This window comes from Eschrichtius robustus, chromosome 2 (assembly GCF_028021215.1).
Source record: "Eschrichtius robustus isolate mEscRob2 chromosome 2, mEscRob2.pri, whole genome shotgun sequence".
NCBI classification, from domain to species: Eukaryota; Metazoa; Chordata; class Mammalia; order Artiodactyla; family Eschrichtiidae; genus Eschrichtius; species Eschrichtius robustus.
In genome coordinates, this window is record NC_090825.1 from 91,781,370 (window position 1) to 91,803,117 (window position 21,748).

The 21,748-nt window shown below is 37.9% G+C and overlaps 1 protein-coding gene across 8 annotated transcripts in view; it reads right to left on the minus strand.

Moving 5' to 3' along the window:
- Positions 1 to 21,748, minus strand: part of APC (APC regulator of WNT signaling pathway) — a 136,629-nt gene that overhangs the window by 21,176 nt on the left and 93,705 nt on the right. For 5 of the 8 annotated variants that reach the window (XM_068535732.1, XM_068535731.1, XM_068535728.1 and 2 more), the window contains 3 exons: positions 16,088 to 16,192; positions 3,886 to 3,984; positions 1,003 to 1,381 (listed from right to left, as the gene is read on the minus strand). In XM_068535732.1, the coding sequence (XP_068391833.1) occupies positions 1,003 to 1,381; positions 3,886 to 3,984; positions 16,088 to 16,192 (583 nt within the window). The remainder of the gene's footprint in view (positions 1 to 1,002; positions 1,382 to 3,885; positions 3,985 to 16,087; positions 16,193 to 21,748) is intronic. The other 3 variants (XM_068535733.1, XM_068535730.1, XM_068535729.1) reach the window with 1 other exon arrangement.

The window sequence follows — 21,748 nt, forward strand, 5'->3', positions numbered from 1 at the left end:
CTAGGACAAATAGATATAAAGGACATTTCTGCTGTATTCTATTCTTGAAAACTTTTAAATTTTAAATAAATTCACCTTTATACCTACCTAAAAAAAATCTAAATCTTTATAGATCATGTTCTCAACATCACTCTTTCTCCTACTCCCGCAATCAAGATACTGATACAATAGTCCTTTGTCATGTGTGTGTGCGCATGTGGGTGTTCTTATCAGGTGAAAGGAAGGTCTTACCTTATATACTTACTGCTTTTGGTTCTTGCTACAGGAATGAAGTAAGTTATGTCCCCAAAGGTCCCAACTCCCATGTTCCCTGCTCCTGAAGGAGAGGGGCTGGTGGCCAAGGGTTTCTCCCTGAGCAAAGAGCTGGGAGGCTGATCACCCCAGCAACTGGGGCCCCATGGCCTGAAGCAGGATGGTGAAGTAGGAAGAGCACTGGGCTGAGAGTCAGGAGATCTGACCTCTGATCCTGCCTCCACCACCCACTAGCTGTGAGGCCACAGGCAAGTCTTTTAGCCTCTCTGAGCCTCAGTTTCTTCATCTGTAAAATGGAGATGATAATATCTTCCCTTCCTACTTCACAAGGTTGTTGTAAGGATCAAATAACATATATAACACAGCTCTGTATCCACTGAGTAGAGTGATATGCAAATGTAAGAGATTATGGGTTGGTCACTAACAGCTGAAGGAACTTGTGTAAAGTCACTTTCTTGAGCTTAATCTCAAGAGATGGAGGACATAATCGCTCAAGTTCTTTCTAGATCTGCTATGCTATGACTCTGTCTTGATTTTCTGTTCTTTTGTGGTTGCACTGTAGTACATATAACATTTTCCTTTGCTAATTTTTTCTAGAGAAATAGAGAAATTAAGCTTTAAACTATGTTAGCAGCGTAGATGGCTAATATGAATTTCCCACGCCTATTCATAAAGACACCATCCTAATTTAAAGTTTTCATTTCAAAAACTTTTACATTTGCTTTGTAACATGCACCATACGGAACATACTTGGATTTTTGTCCTGGTCCATGCCTTGTTCATGGGCTTCCTGCCACTCCCAACAGGTTTCACAGTAAGCTCGTATCTGTTCCAAAAGATGAAGGACTCGGATTTCACGCCTGCCTCTCTTGTCATCAGGCTGTGAGTGAATGATGTTGTGGAGTGCTGCACTGGCCCTGGCCCGAGCCTCTTTACTGCCCCGGGAATTTCCCAACAACACAGAGTCTTTGTCATTGCCATGTAAAAGCTGGATGAGGAGAGGAAGACATCCAGACTGTCGCATGGATATACAGCTGTCTTGGGAGCTAGACATAGCTAGCAAAGTTCGCGACATATCATCCTTATCATGAGTACCAAGCATTGACAACAATGAATACACCATTTCCACCTGTGGGCCAAATGAGTTTAGAAACAAAATTATGACTTTAATATCCAAAAGCCAACACCAATGAAGTGATGAATGGGATATTTATTGTAACTCATTAAAAACAAAAACAAAAACCGCTTTCCAGGATGAAGTAATGAGCGTTATTTCAAAATCCATATAATATAATCATCACCAACTTGTTTATGAGTAAATATTAGTAGTGGTAGTATATAGTGTTGAAAAAGAGAAAGTAGGTTCTTGCATAAACCTAAATTGCTGTTTGTCTGGATCAGCTGGTGATAATCCACTGATTATAATGAATGACAATCAACTGATTTCTCTCTCTCTCTCTCATATCTCCCCCCGCACCACACACACCCACCCCCGCCAACACACACGCAGAGTCAGAAATGTGGTTTATCTAAATTCTTTACACAATTTAAAATTTTAATTTTTAAAATCTACAACCATAATCAATAAAGAGAAAATATTTTTCTGCAATTATTACTTACTAATAAGTACTAGCTCTCAGCAATTGGTAACCTTCACCAGATTATAATCACAGTTAAGTCCCCTACATATGGACGAGTTCCATTCTGAGAGCATGTTCACAAGTCCAATTTGTTCATAAGTCCAACAAAGTTAGCCCAGGGACCCAACTAACACAATCGGCATTTAGTACTATACTGTAATAGGTTTACAATACATTCGCATCTTTGAAAGTTCGTAACTTGAAGGTTCATATGTAGGGGACTTACTGTATAATATTGTTAAAGTTATGATTTCTCCCTTATACATGTAAAAATATCTTGTTATAAAAAGGAGAATGCTCTGATCATACAGGGATACAAAGCCAGGATTCTTATTCAATTTTTTTTTAAAAGCAGCTGGTAAGCATCAATTACTCCCTGACCATAAATTCTAAGAATTTACTTAGAAGCAGATTAGAAACAGGAAACAGTATCCAGTTATCCTGCACTGTGACCAACCTCATTTTAAAGTGAGAGCTACTGCATAAAAGTAGAGGCCATTACATAAATGTATCATATCTGTAAATTAGTGATTCTTAACCAGGGGCAGTTTTAGCCACCCTGAGACACTTTTGGCAACGTCTTGGAGACATTTTCGGCGGTCACAACTTCGGGAGGAAAAGCTTCGGGCATCTAGTAGGTAAAGACCAGGGATGCTGTAAACATCCTACAATGTAATGAGGAATTATCCAGCCAGTAATGCTGAGGCTGAGAAACTCTACTCTAAATGGGTAAACACACACTACTCTTAGATATGAAAGTTTTATTAGGAAGGCAGTACAGAACTGTGGATAAATAGTCTTTCAAATTCTGACTCCACCATTTACAAGTGAGTGGTGTGACACGACCAAGTTATTTGAATTCTCTGAGGCCCAGTTGTCTCAGTTTAAAAATGGAGAAATTTACCTAATAGGGTTTTCTTTGTGAAGATTAAATAAAAAACACATGTATAGCACAGTAACTGGCATTCAAAAATGTAGTAAGGTCTTAATATTATCATACATAAATCACTTCAAAAGGAAATGGTATTCTAGCTGCCAGTTTTCATGCAATAGTACTGTTGAATATTAAACATTTTCTTTATAGTGAAAACTACTTGTTGATGTTGGACAGATCTGGGGTTGAATTCCAATTTAATTACACGATTCAGCTGTCTGAATCTTTTTTTGGCTTCAGTATTCTCATTTTAAAAAGAGGGGCAAGAATACCTCAAAGGGTTTTCGAGAAGATCAGAGATAATAAACATACAACTCCCAGCAGTTACTGGCATCCTAGTGGTCCCAAGTAGTAACCATTGTGAGTTATTAAAAGGATTAAGTTTCATATTAACAATACCATTGATACTCTAAAATTCATTTCTTAAATCGACATTAGTTATTTCAGTAATGCTTTTCCTAAGAGCCACTATATTATTAAAGTAAAAAAGACTATGTAGAGTATGCTGTGAAAACAACTAGTGGAATTATTTAGATTTAACTGAAAATATACTGCTTAGTAATATTAGAATTTCATCTTTGTTCATATAATAGTAAAGCCTCTGGCTTTAAAACAATAATAAAATAATTATTTTCTTTTCAAACATACTATTCTCAAGTCCCCCAAAATATTTACTAACATCTAAGAGACCCTAAGAAAACTCACTTATCAGCAGTGGATAGGATAACATTCAATTTCAATAATTTTTCCATCCACTAAGTATTTATTAAACACTCATTATGTGCAGATTCTGTGCTGGATGCTGCAAAGGATAAAAAACAGTCCCTGTGCTCCAACTGTAGTGATTCAAAGGAGGTAGACAGATTGCATGGGGAGGTGAGAGGACCCTGGAAATCAGAAAACGTTTTGTAAAGAAGGAAAGCCCAAGAAGGTTTCTGAAGGCTGGCTAGGACTCTGACAGTCATTTTTCGGTGGGGTGGGAAGTGGAGGTGTGTGCCGCTGCAGGCAAGGCACAGAGGCAGAAGTCACAGGGAGTGCTCAGTGCTTATAATCTATTACCTTGGTTCCCAGATGACTTGTCAGCCTTCGAGGAGCAGAATGTGTGCTGCTAGAACTCAAAACACTGGCTGTTTCGTGATCTATTCGTGCAGTTGAACCCTAGAAATTAAGCAAATTATAGACAGTATAATTTAGATTATAGATAAATACAGCTAACTTCATGTTAAGGTACTCCAAATGAACTGTCTTTAGGGTAAACAGCTAAATATACCATTAAAAGTGTGAACATTATAACTGCTCAAAATGAATATTTTTACCTATAAACTTAAGTAGAGTTTAGAGAAACACTGAAGGAAAAAAGATTGTTGCAAAAGACAGTTAAAGTACAATGTGGAAGTAACCGAACACTGCAGAAATTCTAAGAGTAATATTCTTTCACAAATTAAAAGGCATGAAACCACATTCAGTTAAATATAAATTGATTGGTAGAAAGCTCCACTGAGTGACGAAATGCTCTAAATTACCACAAAACTAACTGTGAATTTCGTACAGATCAAGTTCTCCAGGAGCTCAGAGTAGAAAAAAGACTACTTGAAACCTCTATTGGAGAAAGGCATGAAAAAATAAATAATTGTACTGAGATATCATGAGCACTTAGTAAGAAGAATGCATAAAATACTGACGGAAAACAGAAACAACTACTTGCTTAAGAACTATTAAAGACTGAATAAGATAAGTTATACTTAAAGGTAGGCCTTGGATTTTTGGGAGAATGATGGAAGAGTCTGTGTAAAGGGATAAATATGGAAAGCATGCTAGAAAAGAATATAGGCAGAACACTCTCTGACATAAATTGTAGTAATGTTTTTTGGATCTGTCTCCTAAGGCAAAGGAAATAAAAGCAAAAATAAACAAACGGAACCCAACTAAACTTAAAAGCTTTTGCATGGCAATGGAAACCACAGACAAAACGAAAGACAACCTACAGAATGGGAGAAAACATTTGCAAATGATGTGACCAACAAGGGATTAATATCCAAAGTATATAAACAGCTCACATGACTCAGTATCAAAAAAACAAACAACCCAATCAAAAAATGACCTGAAGACCTGAATAGACATTTCTCCAAGGAAGACATACAGGCACATGAAAAGATGCCCAACGTCACCAGTTATTGCAGAAATACAAATCAAAACCAGATATCACTTCACACCTGTCAGAATGGCTATTATTAAAAAAAAAAAGTTTTAAGAGAAAATTACATTTGTAAATGTAACTGCAGAAAAAAACTGTAATGTGAAATCCATTTAACTGTATATTTTAAATGAGTATGTTAGTCTTTCCTCAATAAAGCTGATTTTAAGAAGTTGCAACTTGAGAGGTCTTTTTTATGTCTCCGCATATAAAAGCATGAAGACCCACTTATTCACACCCACATAGGGAAATCTAGGGTTAGATTAAGAATACTAGAACAGAGTCTCAGAGTGGCTACCCTTTCTAGTCTCTACTCCTTCTATGGGTCTGGATGCTTTATGTTGGTTAGTCCTCTAGGGATACTTCTCAATCTGGAGCAGCAGGTTAGTACCCCTCAGGGTAGGGAGAACAGGCAGCAGAGAAAGACATCCTGCAACTCCTTCCACTGCCACTAGCTACTGGGTGCTTCTATAATGGTATTTCAATTCACATGCAACCAAACAACAAACATTTACTGAGCTCTTGCTACTTTCTCGGTACAGTGCTGGTCACTAGGGATATAAGTGAGTAAGATATTCCCATCCTCACCGCACACAGACTCTAGACAGGTTGCTCAACATGTAAATATACAGTAGTAAGTGCTTTGACAGAGGCCACATGCACACACAGGAATGGCATATACTCATTCCTGGGAGTACAGAGTAAAGTGCTATTGATTTTGAACTACGAGGAAGAGTTTAGCTAATAAAAAGGAGGAGAGTTAGCCACAGGGCAGCCCAGATGAGGCAGAAGCATAAGCAAAGGTCAGAAAGAACGTGTGTGTGTGTGTGTGTGAGTGTGTGTGAGAGAGAGAGAGAGAGAGAAAGAGGGAGAGGGAGAGGGAGAGAGGGAGAGAAAGAAAGAGAGGGGAGAGACAGAAGCTGATTCACTGATTGATTTGGAGATAAAGAGCTTATTCTTTTTTTTTTTTTTTAATTTATTTATTTATTTATTTTTGGCTGTGTTGGTTCTTCCTTTCTGTGCGAGGGCTTTCTCTAGTTGCGGCAAGCGGGGGCCACTCTTCATCGCGGTGCGCGGGCCTCTCACTATCGCGGCCTCTCTTGTTGCAGAGCACGGGCTCCAGACGCGCAGGCTCAGTAGCTGTGGCTCACGGGCTTAGTTGCTCCACGGCATGTGGGATCTTCCCAGACCAGGGCTCGAACCCGTGTCCCCTGCATTGGCAGGCAGATTCTCAACCACTGCGCCACCAGGGAAGCCCCTAAAGAGCTTATTCTGATTGCAATAAAGAAGATGGAGTCGAGGCACGAAGACTCAAGGTAAAGAGAATAGTCAGGGGGCTTTTTAAGGAGACTCAGGCAAGGGGCCTCTCTTGCTCTACAGTAGAAGGGGAATGACTCCTTATCCTGAAGCAAACATACTGTCTCTTTTTAAAAAAATTAATTAATTAATTTATTTATTTTTGGCCGTGTTGGGTCTTCGTTGCTGTGTGCAGGCTTTCTCTAGTGGTGGCGAGCGGGGACTACTCTTCGTTATGGTGCATAGGCTTCTCATTGCAGTGGCGTGTCTTTGTTGTGGCTCGCGGGTTCTAGAGCGCAGGCTCAGTAGTTGTGGCGCGCAGGCTTAGTTGCTCCGCGGCACGTGGGATCTTCGCGGACCAGGGCTCAAACCTGTGTTCCCTGCATTGGCAGGTGGATTCATAACCACTGCACCACCAGGGAAGTTCCAAACATATTGTCTTTGAGGATATCTAAATATTTTTACTGTTTCTGGTAGTGAGGATCTAACACAACCCCTAACGATCCTTGTTTCCTGGTATTCACACGTAATCGCCCTGCCTTTGACTGTGGGCTAGATTTAGTGAATGGCTTCTAGTGAACAGACTGCTCAGACGTGATGAGAAGTCACTTCCAAGATAAGGTTACGAAGACTGTGGCTTCCATCCTGGACATCCTCTCTTGTGCTCTCTGAGGGAGGCCAGATACTACGTTGTGAAACGCCCTTTGTAAAGACCCTGGCGGCAAGGACATGATATCACTGGCCAACAGCCTGAGGACATGAGGCCTGCCAACAGCCATATGAGTGAGCTTAGAAGCACATCTTCCCCAAGTCAAGTCTTGAAATGACTGCGGCCCCAGCTAACACCGTGACTGCAGCCTGTGAGAGACCCTGAACCGGAGGCACTCAGCTAAGCTGCACCAGGATTCCTGACCTACAGAAACAATAATAAATGTTTGTTGATTTTGCTAAAATTGTCAAGCAGCAATAGATAATTAACACATTGTTTGAAACAAAAGAGAAATAAGAGGTTAAACTATGAAACAAGGGAAAACCCATGTCCACACTAAAACATGTTCCGGACATTCATTTCAGTGTAGATACCAAATCATCTTTAAGCTTCAGTCTCCGTACCTTCCTATACAGCTCCTTGATTTTGGGACACTCACCGCTCTGTTCTCCCAAACTCTCTAGCTAGAAATCCAGATGCATTTCTTATAAGGAGATTCCAAGAGAACATTCCCATACCCACACTACCTATAGGCCTAGAACTGGAGCCCTGAGAATCTTTCCTGGGCCTTTTTATTATGGCTAGGCCTGCGCCGACATCTTTCAGAGGAACCAGAGAAATGGTAACCTGCAAGAAATGGTACCTTCCTAAGAAGTATTTCCCACCCGACTCATCACTAAATTCTGAAGAAATGAGCGTCATTAACTCTCTCTCAAACTCAAGACCTATTAAATCAGCCATATTTTACATCCACTAAATCAGCCTTGCTCACTGTCCAAAACCTAAGTCCAAAAACATATCATTTCCAACTGTCAGCCTTAAGACGTGTGTGAGACACTATTTCCTACTATTTTCTTTCCTATCCAAACTTCCTTGTGAAATTTAGGTTCCATGCTCCATAAATACCCATACCTCCTCAACTTTTCACATAATGATCCTTTCATTCCTGGCCTTAACTGAAACCTAGCTCTTATTGGACACCACCTCCTCCTGCAGCCCTCTCTCCTATATCCCATGTACTTTGGCGTCAGGAGGTAGCATAAGCCTATGTTTTCCTCACTCTTCAACACCACTTTGAAACTATTATTTCTCCACCTTCCGGTAATAGCCCCAAATCTCCTTGTGTTATAATCACTTTTCCCTTTCCCCAGTGCTATCACCTACTAACCACTCAATCACTGTCTTCAATCATTAAACAACTTGGGCACAAGGGTCACTGACCTCCTTCTACTTCAATTACTGCCACCATTCTGGGTAACTTATGCCCCATTCAAAACCGTGGTCTCTCAGTTCTCTGGTATCTTCAGTGACGTTTTTCTCCTCTACTCCATTTTAGTCACTGACATCTATGGCTGTATCCTAGACCATTTCCATCACCCTAAAATGTACCATCTCTGAATAATGCATTTAGTTATCCTGTGGTAACTCTGAAAACCTATTCTTCTGGCAATCTCCTTTAACCTTCCCCAAGAAAGTGTCTTTAAAATGATTGGAATGTCCAGCGCATGAATGTCTCTACATACTCCACCTTGAATTTTTTCGTGGTCCATCACTTCCGTAATTCTTTTGTCAGTTTTCAATATCTTTGCCCCATGGCTATTCCATCCCACCTGCCTGGAAACATTGCAATTGTAGATGAATCCAACTGTCTGTTTTCTCTACACCCTAATATGGACTGCTGAGCAGTATTTGAGAAATATGAGCATGTGAGAATATCACACAATTCTCCAGGGTGCTGCCCATGTAACATTTATGGTCACCAATACACCTGGGCCCTTAGTCCTCCATCTGTAATCCTTGTGTTTCCCTAGTCAGCTCTCCCTTCTTTGCTCACAGTGGCTATTTTGGATATGTCTCCTTTACCACAAATAATTTTACCTTCTAATTTGCAGAGAAATAGAAGCCATCAGACAAAACTCCCTCAAACTTGCTGCTACCAAACTGACAAAATTACCTGCCTCCACACCCATCTCCATCTCCTCCTGCTATTGCTTCAGAGGCACCCCTTCTGCTACCTAAGGCCCGTCCCTTCATGTGTGCTCTAGATCCTTTCCCTCCCCATTCCTCTTTGCTCTTTTGGACCTTCAATCTTTTTCTCTACTGGCTCCTTCCCATTACCATTCAAATATGCTTATCTCTTCTATTTTATAAAAAGAAAAATAATCTCTCAATTTTCTCTCAAATCTCTACTCTGTGTCAGTTAATGGCCTTTTCTCTCTTGGGCAGTTCACACTCAGACTTTCTGAGTTAGCTAAAATTGCTCTCTTCTACTTTTTAACCTTCCAATTTAAACCTCAACTCACTCCAATATCACATGGTAGAGAAGAAAGCCAATGAAATGGCTCTTGCCAAGATCAGCACTGCAGTTCTTTTTTTGGTGAAACCTAAAGGAAAATTTTCAAGTCCTTACAGTCAATGGTGGATATTGTTAACTATTTCCTCTTTTGGAACAACAATGTTATTCCCTTGCTTTGGAATTTTTTAGCCCAGGTCTTCATCTTCTCTTTCTATAATCACAGGGGATATAAAAATCTCCCATACCTTTAATTATCACATTTTTCACCCTTCCCTTTGATTCCAAACCCACTATCTAATAGCCTACTTGACATTTCTGCTTCATTGTCTCAGACTTAACATCTTGAAACTTAACATTTTTGAAACTAGATTATTTTCCCTCACAAACTTGTTCCTCATCTAGTGTTAGCACTGAAATGTATCACCATCCTTGTAGCTGCCTATGACAAAAACCTGGAAGTCATTCCTGACTTCTCCTTCCTCCTCAGCCCTCGCATCCAACACTAACCCTTATGGATTATAGTTTCTAAATCCTCTCAGATACTCAGATATCTGCTGACTAAATGACTCTCTCACATCTATCAATTCTTCCCTAACCCCCAAGGCCACCATCATCTTTCACCTAGATTACTGTTCCTAATTTACCCAATCATTCTTAAGGTGTCAGAATAAATTAATTTGTAACTTCCTCTAGGATGAAAATCACCCCAACACTAGGTTAAGTGCTGTAGCACTACGTACTTGCCCTTTCATACTACTTAACACACTTTGTGGAAAATGCTCATCTGTCTTACTTCTAGATGATAAGTTTCTTGAGGACAAGGTAGCATCTACCTAGCCCACCACCACACCCGAGGGTTGAGAACAGTCTTGGCATAATGCAGATCCTCAGTAAACAGATCCTGAACAGTGATGAGTTTTATATTATCTTTCAGGTAAAAGGGGTGGGGGAGAAAGTTAACAGCAGAGTGAAAAATGGGCTAAGGAGCAGAGAGGTGGGGATAAGATGAACTGTCTGGAGGGGGCCCCTCCAAGTAAATACAATTCCTTTTCACTACATATTAGAATCAAGCATCTATCTTCTGATTCCCCTTTATTCACCCTTAAATATCCATTGCCATTACAGGCACTCAAATGTTTGCTGAGGGACCCTAGAAGGACTATGCCTGGCAGTTAAATTAGCACAGCTGGGATACAGTCAATTTCAATTACACTTGCTGGGTTGGAACCCCTCTTCTATCCTCTGCTTGCTCACTTTACAAAGTGACTCAAAAGGGTTCACCATAAAGGTAGCAACAGTCTCTAACTCACTATGAAACTTGACATGAGGGGGAAGAAGAAACCACTCCCCTCACCTTGCCTTGTTTTCATACAAACCGTATCTGGAAGTAGTCAAACAGTAGATAAGGAGAAGTTTCTCTTTATAGAAATACTACAGCTAATTTTGTAACCCCTAATGAATTAATGGAGCTAAGCATTAAGTATCAATGGCTGTTAATACCACAAAAAGAGAGAAAACCAGACATTTTGTGCTTCCTGATGGAAGACCACAATGCCATCTATGAAAAAGTCTTGTCCAAAAAAGGGGGGGGGGCCTTGAAACCAAATCTGATCACATCTCTAGATCTAAATACCAATTTATAGGAAATACAGAAGATAGAGGATCATGTCAAACTTCACCGTGGAGATGTTATCAGCAAAATCCAGACTATGGAAAACACTAGAAAACAAATAACTTTGGTTAGTCAACAAACATATAGCAAAAAACTGAGAGACAAAGAGGAAACCTATAGATTAAAAGAGGCTTCAAAGACATATTAACCAATCTCTGTGCACGAACCTTATCTGACCAGAGTCAAATAAACTGAAAAATTATGACATTTATGAAACAATTGCAAATTTGAATACTGACTAGATATCTGATGCTACTAAGGAATTACTGTTAGTTTGGCAGTGTAATAATGGCACTGTAGTTATGCACTTTAAAAAACTGTTCTTTGTCCTTTTTTCCCAGGATTGCTTTAGCAATTTTGGGTCTTTTGTGGTTCCATATAAATTTTAGTATTATTTGTTCTAGTTCTGTGAAAAATGTCATGGGCATTTTGATAGGAATTGCATTAAATCTTGTAGATTGCTTTGGGACTTCGGACAATACTACAAAGCTACAGTAATCAAAACAGTATGGTGTTTGCACAAAAACAGACATATAGACCAACGGAACAAAATAAAGAGCCCAGAAATAAACCCACACACCTACGGTCAATTAATCTTTGACAAAGGAGGCAAGAATACACAATGGAGAAAAGACAGTCTCTTCAGCAAGTAGTGTTCAGAAAGCTGGACAGCTACATGTAAATCAATGAAGTTAGAACACTCCATCAACCATAAACTCAAATTGGTTTAAAGACCTAAATATAAGACATGACACCATAAAACTCCTAGAAGAAGACATAGGCAAACATTCTCAGACATAAATTATAGCAATATTTTCTTAGATCAGTCTACCAAGGCAAAAGAAATAAAAGCAAAAATAATCAAATGGGACCTAATCAAACTTAAAAGCTTTCACACAGCAAAGGAAAACCAAAAAACAAAAAACCCATCAACAAAACAAAGACAACCTATGGACTGGGAGAAAATATATGCACAAATGATGCAACTGACAAAGGGTTAATATCCAAAATGTACAAACAGCTCATACAACTTAATATCAAAAAAACAGACAACCCAATCAAAAGATGGACAGAAGGCCTAAACAGACATTCCTCCAAAGAAGACATACAGATGACCAACAAGCACATGAAAAGATGCTCAACATCGCTAATTATTAGAGAAATGCAAATCAAAACCACAATGAGGTATCACCTCACACCGGTCAGAATGCCCATCATTAAAAAGTCTGGGAAGAATGTGGAGAAAAGGGAGCCCTCCTACACTGTTAGTGGAAATGTTAATTGGTACGGCCACTGTGAAAAACAGTATGGAGGTTCCTTAAAAAGCTAAAAATAGAACTACCATATGATCCAGCAATCTCACTCCTGGGCATAAATCCAGAAAAGAGGAAAACTCTAATTCAAAAAGATACACGCACCCCAATGTTCACAGCAGCACTATTTACAACAGCCAAGACACGGAAACAACCCAAGTGCCCATCAACAGATGATCAGTTTAAGAAGATACAATGGAATTTTATTCAGCCACAAAAAAGAAGGAAATACTGCCACCTGCAGCAACATGGATGGACTTAGAGAATATCATACTAAGTGAGGCAAGTCAGACAGAGAAAGACAAATATTATATGATATCACTTATATGGGGGAATCTAAAAAATAATACAAATGAATCTATATACAAAACAGAAACAGACTCATAGACGCAGAAAACAAACTTATGGTTATCACAGGGGAAGGAGAAAAGAATAGATTAATGGTATGGGATTAACAGATACAAATAATCTGAATAAAAAATTACTGAATCACTTTGCTGTACAGTTGAAACTAACGTAATAATGCAAATCAGCTATACTTCAATTTTAAAAAAAGTAATCTTAGACACAGAAAACAAACTTATGGTTACCAAAGGGGAAAGGGAAGGAGGGATAAAACAGGAGTATGGGATTAACAGATATACACCTCCATATATATAAATTAGATAAACAACAAGAATTTACTGTATAGCACAGGGAACTATATTCAATATCTTGTAATAACCTATAAGGGAAAAGAATTGGAAAAAAATATATGTATAACTGAATCACTTTGCTGTACACCTGGAAGTAACAATATTGTAAATCAACCATACCTCAATTAAAAAAAAGTATTCTTTTTTTTAAAAAATGTATTTGGTTGTGCCGGGTCTTCATTGCAGCACATGGGCTCCTTAGTTGTGGCATGCATGTGGGATCTAGTTCCCTGACCAGGGATTGAACCCAAGTGCCTCGCACTGGGAGCATGGAGTCTTAACCATTGCACCACCAGGGAAGTCCCCCCAAAATGTGTTCGTATCTTTTGGAAATACACAGTGAAGTATTTATGCAAGAAATGATGGCTGGGATCTTTTCCAAAAATAAAATGGGAGGGCAAGTAGACAGGGTACATGTAGATTACTATATTATTCTCTCTGCCTCTGTATATATTTGACATTTTCCATAATAAAAGGTTTAAAAACACATTACTAGCAGCAGAAAAGGTCCTCCTACCATTTTCTCTCTTTCCCACTCTTTGTTGAAGTTCATTACTACTTACTGGTTATATCACTAGAGATCTGGTTCTAAACATTAAACAGAAAAGCTGAGGATCAATTCATAAATGAATTACACACATAGTTATATACTAAGCAAGCAGGGATCTGATCTGTATAATTTACTTTTAGCTTTCTCTTTTCATTTAACTTCCAGGGGAGATTAATCACAGGTCAAGAAACCTTATTTCTAGAAGGGATGTTAGTCATTCCTTCCAACCTACATATATTTATTGTTGTTATCTACTATTTATCAGGGATTGTGGGGATATAAAAATGGATAAAACTGGAAAGGATCTTTGCCCTTCTGGAGCTTACAATCTACTGGGGAAAACAGAAATAATCACAGAAATAAACATAAAACTGCAAATGTGGTCTGCAAAGGAGAAGAACAAGCTAGGACAGCCTTAAATAATGGGATGTGGAGAGTTCAAGCCTCTTGAGAAAGTCATGCTGAAGCTCAGACACACACAAACGGATGTTAACTGAGTGGAGTGGGACGAGAAGAGCACTACATGGAACAGGAGCAGACGGTGTGCGGGCTGCAGAGGAGAAAGCCCAGGAAAGGTCAGCGCGGCAGAAGTGCCGAGAGCAAAGTGTGACATAAAGCTAACACGTTGCGAAGGAGCCAGATTATATAGGTCACAATAAAGGGTTATCTTATTCTAAGAACCAAGGGACGCCAACAAAGGATTTTACAAAGAGGGTGATTTACTCATGTAAAGATCATTCCGGCAGAGTGGATGTGGGCAGGAAACCAGGTGAGGTAGAATGAATTTCCACAAAGTGGTAGAGATAAGGGCACCAGGATAGCAGCTTTGGTAGATCATGCTACTGTGATCCTGAGAGAGTCAAAAAGATTATTTTCATTTTTAATTAGTGTCAATGGTTTTTGTCTCTGGAGCAAATAATAAAACAAAGCAAATGAACAAACCCCAAGCGGTTGTCACATGGGTAGATCCTATTAAGACAGGTTAAAGGAATCTTGGCATAACTGAATCACAGTCCCACAGATATATATCACTCATCTACATTAGGATCTGGGAGTAGCTGTAGCATCATTAATGTGATCTTGTAACTTTGCTATGATTTTATGGCATACTGAAGTTTTACATTTTTATATGAAACCTACTGTTCCTTTCTCTTATGGTTTCCTACCCACTTCATGATTATAAAAATTCTACCCTCATTTTCTTCTTATCTTTTGGTATTTTTAATAGTTTTCATTTTTGACATCAAATCTAATCTACTTAGAATTAATTTTGATGTAAGAAGTGTAATAGGGATCCGATTTTTTTTTAATGAATATCCAGCTTATTGGATAGGTGAGGCGTTAAAGTATATAATAATTGGAATACAACCCAAAGCACTAATAGTGGGTCTAATCCTACGCAAACAATTTTTTTTTTCTATCAAAAAGACAGAACTTTTTTTCTTTCTACATATGTGTAGGAACACATAACGTTCCCAAAGAATTCCCTGAACAATACACAAAGAAATAACCCAAATGTGCTATTTAGATATAATTTCCCTAATTTACCATCTATAGAGTTTTCTCCACTACAGTGCTCACCAGTAATATTAAAATGAATTATCTTTTTGTTTTAACTCAGTAAAATAAATTTAAGTACTCAAGTATGAGACATTTTAAGCTTTAAATTTTAATGAACTAATAGAAGCAGGCTCTTTTAAAATAAATAGTATCATTAAAAGTAACCTACGGACACTAAGGGAATATTTTATATCAACAGTAAGAAAATTTCCTTAAAATTAACTTAGTGAAATTGTATTTAAAAAAATGATTCATTTACAACATAAAATATTCATTGAAAAAATGTGGAGAATACAGAACACTCCAAAGAAAAATACTGTCATAGTAGGATGCATTCCAATAAAACTCTAATAGAAGACTGATGGCAACATAACAAGATAATAGTTCTACATTAAAAAAAAAAAAATTGACTTCCATAATTTTGCTAAAGATGACAATAGTAAACATCATTAGGCTATGTTTCTACTTGGTATGAGCATTAGAATCATCTTTTTCAGTGATAGGATTTAAATTTCTAGATTTATGTAACCTTGAAGTACAACATAAAACAAGAACTATAAGTTCTTATGACCATTTTTTAAAAACATAAAAATGTCTTTGCAAAGAATGCCACAGAGAAAGAGCAAACCTATTCAAATGCAAGCAATAATAACTAGGTCAAATCACATATGACCAAAATGCAGCTTAGTATTTATTTTTCAAAAAAATTCTTCTCACGCTAATCATTTTAGGCTAAAACAGTGACACACAATTTAGAGCTATAAGATATACTTAGAAATTTTGAAAGCATTATTGTTAGATATAATAAAGAAAAATGACATAGCATTTTGGTACTGAATTCTTCTGGAGATATCCATTCAAGACTAAGAAAGTAGATAAGATTTACAGATCTTTCTGAGAATCATCTCACTCTGTATTCCTTTTTAAATATTTAAATAGTTAATTGGAAAAAAAATTAATAAAATAATTTATTTACCTGACCACTACCCGAAGTTGCCATGTTGATTTCTGCCACTCCTTGACTTTCATTCTGTCGCTCAGCTTCATGTGAGCCGGCTTCATGCTTGCTCTGAGATGACCTCTGTCAATATGGAGTTAACATCATTACATACAAAAATGGTGTATGCTTTCTTAGCCCAGAGCTTTCCTTAGTTCTTGCTTTAAAGCTTTGAATGCCTCAATTATACAGGTTTACAAAAGCATGGAACTGCACTTTATACTTCATCAGCTCCAGCAGGGTTGACTGTCGACTATTGCGGTAAAAGGAAAGTGAAGTGTGTCCCTCGAGCATTAGAGCCACACAAGACAAAGGATTTTCTGAGACTCACAGAAACACCATCCTCTACCAGCTGTGCTCACATCACTATCAGGGATATAACCCAACTAGAACAAATAACTGTCTTTTCCGCAAGGTCACATGGCTCTGGCGTTTACTAGAGCTGCAAATATAACAGTTAAACTATTAACCTAAGCTTAAAAACACCTTCTGTATAACTATGTTTATACACAGAATATATATATATACATCTTCTGCTAATAAAAGTCATATGAAACCAACAGATAAGTTCTTAAGTTTCTCATCTGAAAAAAACCAAAAACCTTTTCTAATGTAGCCACCATCTGCTATGTAAAATGAAAGTGACAGATTATATCCAGTAAAAGCAGTCATTTCAAGAGAGATAATATCCAGTACAAAGCAGTCACTTTGAAAAAATATCACTGCAGAATCAAAGAAATAAAATAACTTTTCCATTATCTTTTATAGAAACAATCACAAATGTGCCTACCCTAGGAAAATGATGACGCAAAAATAAAAATTACACTTTAAAAAATTTGACATAATAGTGGAAAACTGTATTACAAAATGGCTTCCACTAGAATTTCTTTAAACATAAAGCTTTCCTAGACCATTTAAGATGTGACTTAATAATTTACCAATATTTCCATCAATAAACTAGTATAAGTTATATACAGGCAAAAGAGAGGTAGTCCCAATAATTCAGAAACAGAAGAAAAAATATCACCATGGGAAAGTTACACTACGAAATTCAACAAAATCAACCAAAGTAGAGAATACAAAATCAATCTAGAGACAAAATGAATCAAAAACCACTAAATCCACCAAGATTTGACACTAACATAATTGAAGACGTCAATATAAGAGTACTGAGTATCTGCCACGTTGGTTACTTTCACTAGGTGCTGGGGAATACAGCGCTGGCAAAGCCAGACACTGCTCAACGCACTCTTCAAGCTTCAGTCTAGTCAGGGATACTATCAAATAATGAGAGAAATGACAATAGAGTTAAAACTTTGACAAGTACTCTGAAGAAGGGTACAGGGCGCTGTAAGGATATACACCAGAGGGACGCCATATGTTGTGGGGACTTGGGGGGAAGAGCTCCCTTAGGAAGCCTTGTCTGAACTGAGATCTAAATACAAACAGGAGTCCTAGGAAATGGGATGGGGATAGAAGGTGAAGGTTTTAGGTAAACAGAAGACCATGTGCAAAGAACCTGGGCTGGGAGGAAACATGGCTTGCTCTAGAACATCAAAGAACTACAGTGTGAAGAGTAGAACAGAAAGATGGTAAAAACAAAAACAAAAAACTTACTGATTTTACTGAATTTAGTGTGATTCTCAGATGGCACTCTTGCCCTCACATAACTAATACCAGTAATACTAATGGGAAAAGGTGCATGTATTTTGATTTTTTTAAGTCAAATTTAAAATGGTCTATGTAGGTAGGAAAGAGAAGCGACCAGTTTGGAGACTATGTCTTAAAGTAAGTATTAGATAATGGTACTTTACACCTAGGGAAGCAGTGATGGAGATGAAAGCAGTGGAGACAGAGGTAAATCTGAAGGACTGCATGATAGATTGGATATGGCGAGTGGAGGAAGAGGTCTGGTGTCAAGAATTACTCCTGTGTTCTTTAGCTCACACGACTGAATAATGATGGTACCATTCACAGAGATAGGTAATACTAAAGGAGAATGAGGGTATTTTGGAGGATGTGGGGCTCATAAGGAGGACTTAGGAGGAGAAGATCATTAATTATGCTTTGGATATGTTGGATTTAAAGTGACTTTAAGACAACTAAGTAGAGATGCAGAGTAGGTACACAGATTTAGGAGTCTGGAGCTCAGGGCTAGAAAAATGAATTTGAGAGCCAAAAGCATACAGATGGTGAGTGAAGCCCTAAGCATAAATAAGATGGTCTCAGGGAGGGAGAGAAAATAAAGAGAAAAGTGAAATATGTCTTAAGGAATGTGTATGAACCAAAAAAGATGCCAAGAGTATAATATTTCAAGCAACAGTGTTCAGTAATGTGGGAAATATGAAGATGAAGACTGAAAATGTCAATTAGCAATATGGAAGTCATCAATGATCCATTTCAGTGAAACTATGAGAGCAGAGACTAGACTGGTGTGTGTGAATGGTGGGGAGGAAATACAGACTTGGAGTCTAGAAACACCTTTGGAGTGAAGATTAGGAAAAGACAATGAGGACGGGAAGGGGACAGATGAAGAACAGTTGCAGGGAGAGGTGGAATTGAGGAAAGTTCATTTTCTGTTTTTAAAGATAAGACTTGAGCATGTTTAAATGCCAATGAAAAGATGCTACAGAAGAGAAAGAAGATAAATATGAGAGAAACGAGGTAAGAGTACTAAGTTCCTGAGAAGGCAGGAGCTGAAAATCCAAAGCACAGGAAGGAAGGCAGAATGCTTCCTGGTAGGAAGGAGAGAGAGCTCTGACGATAGCTACTGTTTTCTCTGTGAAGGAGGAGATGAAATTATTAGAAGGATGAAGATTAGTAGACATCAGAAATAGTCGTTTCCAGTAGAGAGAGAATGGGGGATCCAGAGAAACACAGTAGGCCTGCAGGACTGCCAGGCCCAACTGATGATGGTGATAATGATGAAAATAATGAAGTTAAAAAAAAAATCTAATGTTTGTTATGCACTAATCACTTGGCATCTATTGATTTAATCCTTACATCAACTCTACGAAGCACGTACTATTATTATCCTCATTTTACACATGAAGAAACTGAGGAGGCACAGATGATAAGTATCTGGCTTTAGGTCACATACCTGGTAAACGGCAGAGCCAGAGCTGGGATCACAACCCAAGCAGTCTGACTCTAGGGCACAAAGTAATATTTAACACTTACTATCTTTATTTTCTTTGCTTATTTACTTCCCTTTATTCTTTCATTGATCCTAGGCGACAGGCCTGTCTGTGTTCTTTGATCACTATCTAAAACTACTGCTAACACTGAGAACAGAGAGATTGCTTCTGATTCCTTTGAAAGAATAATCCTATCTAGTCTCCTTATTCCCATAGTTGCTGGACACCTTCCCCAGTTTTCTATCCTAGGACTAAAAAAATTAAAAAAACAAACAAAACAATTTTGTTGAGGTATTTACATATCTCAAAATTGGCCCACTTTAAGTGTACAGCTCAATGATTTTTAATAAACTTACCAAGCATCACAATACTCCAGTTTTAGAACATTTTCATCACTCTAAAAAGATCCCTTGTGCTCTAAAAGAACCCTTTATAGTTAATCCCAATTCCCACCCACAGCCTCAGGTAACTATGAGTCTACTTTGTCTTTATGAATTTGTCTTTTCTGTACATTTGTTATAAGCAGAATATGTGGACTTATGCGTCTAGCTACTTTTATTTAGTATAATGTTTTTGAGGTTCATCTGTGTTAAGAGTATGTGTCATCAATGTGTTCCTTTTTATTGCCAAACCGTATTCCATTGTAAGGGTATACCACATTTTGTTTATTAATTCACCAATTGATACACATTTGCATTTTTCTACTTTTGGGCTATTGTGAATAATACTGCCATGAACATTCAAGTGAAAGGCTCTGTGTGGACATGTTTCCATTTCTCTTAGATAGATACCTACAAGTGGAATTGCTGTGTCATGTAATAATTGTACGTTTAATACTTTAGGTGACTGCCACACTTTTCAAGTGGCCAAACCATTTTAGATTCCCATCAGCAGTGTATGACGGCTTCTATTTATCCATAACTCTGCCAATGCTTACTGTTTTCTTTATGATTACAGCCACCCTAATGAGTGTGAAGTGGTATCTCATTGTGCTTTTAACTTGCATTTCCCTAGTGACTAATGATGTTGAGCATATTTTCATGTGTTTATTAGCCATTCCTATATATTTTTCTGGTGAAACGTGTATTCAAATCTTTTGCTCATTTGTAAGTGGGGTTGTCTCCTTATTAATGGGTTGTAAGAGTACTCTGCATGGGATTTTTTTTTTTTTAGCATCTTTATTGGAGTATAATTGCTTTACAATGGTGTGTTAGTTTCTGCTTTATAACAAAGTGAATCAGTTATACATATACATATGTTCCCATATCTCTTCCCTCTTGCATCTCCCTCCCTGCCACCCTCCCTATCCCACCCCTCTAGGTGGTCACAAAGCACCGAGCTGATCTCCCTGTGCTAGCTGCATGGGATTTTAATAAATATTTCTCACTGGCTATTTTCTAGAGATTTTTAAACCGTGCCATAATTTTCCTCACAGTTCGCACCCGTCTGAGCCCCCCCCGCCCCCAAATGTACCTGTTTGCCAGTAAACAACCTGTCTGAAATGATACATAAGAAAGTGGCAGCAAGGTCACGGAAGCAACCTAAATGCCCATCAACAGACGAATGGATAAAGAAGTTGTGGTACGTATATACAATGGAATATTACTCAGCCATAAAAAGGAACGAAATTGAGTCATTTGTTGAGAAGTGGATGGATCTAGAGACTGTCATACAGAGTGAAGTAAGTCAGAAAGAGAAAAACAAATATCGTATATTAATGCATGTATGTGGAACCTAGAAAAATGGTACAGATGAGCCGGTTTGCAGGGCAGAAGTTGAGACACAGATGTAGAGAATGGACATATGGACACCAAGGGGGGAAAACTGCGGTGGGGTGGGGATGGCGGTGTGCTGAATTGGGCGATTGGGATTGACATGTATACACTGATGTGTATAAAATTGATGCCTAATAAGAACCTGCAGTATAAAACAACAAACAAACAAAACAACTAATACTAAACTTTCATTGGGTTATTTGTATGGAAATATGTTAATATAAATGTTTCAGACATTACATGAAATTTCTAAAAATCTTATATTTGTATTTGTATGGAAATATGTATGGAAATATGTTAATATAAATGTTTCAGACATTACATGAAATTTCTAAAAATCTTATATGTTCTGGTATAATGTTATAAGTAATAATCCTAGTTATTACTTTAAAATGTATATCGCAGAAATAACTAATTTTCTTGTCAACTGCATTATTATGAACTTTCATCAAATCTTTAACTGTGGTCATTTTTAAGTCTTTTGTCATTTACAGACAGTTCTGGGTGTACTCTGATGCTTTTGCAAATATGTTCCTATAAAAGGGTTTCATCTTCAGGAAATTCATGGAAAAGACTCTGACAAGTACAGGTTTCTGGTAACTGACTGTACTGCTGAACTGAATGAATAAGCATTTTCAGAACTCTAATGAAAAACTGATGAACTCATAAAAGTGCTAACAAAAGATCAAGATGGAAAAAAAATTAATTACATGGGACTGAGTGAACTG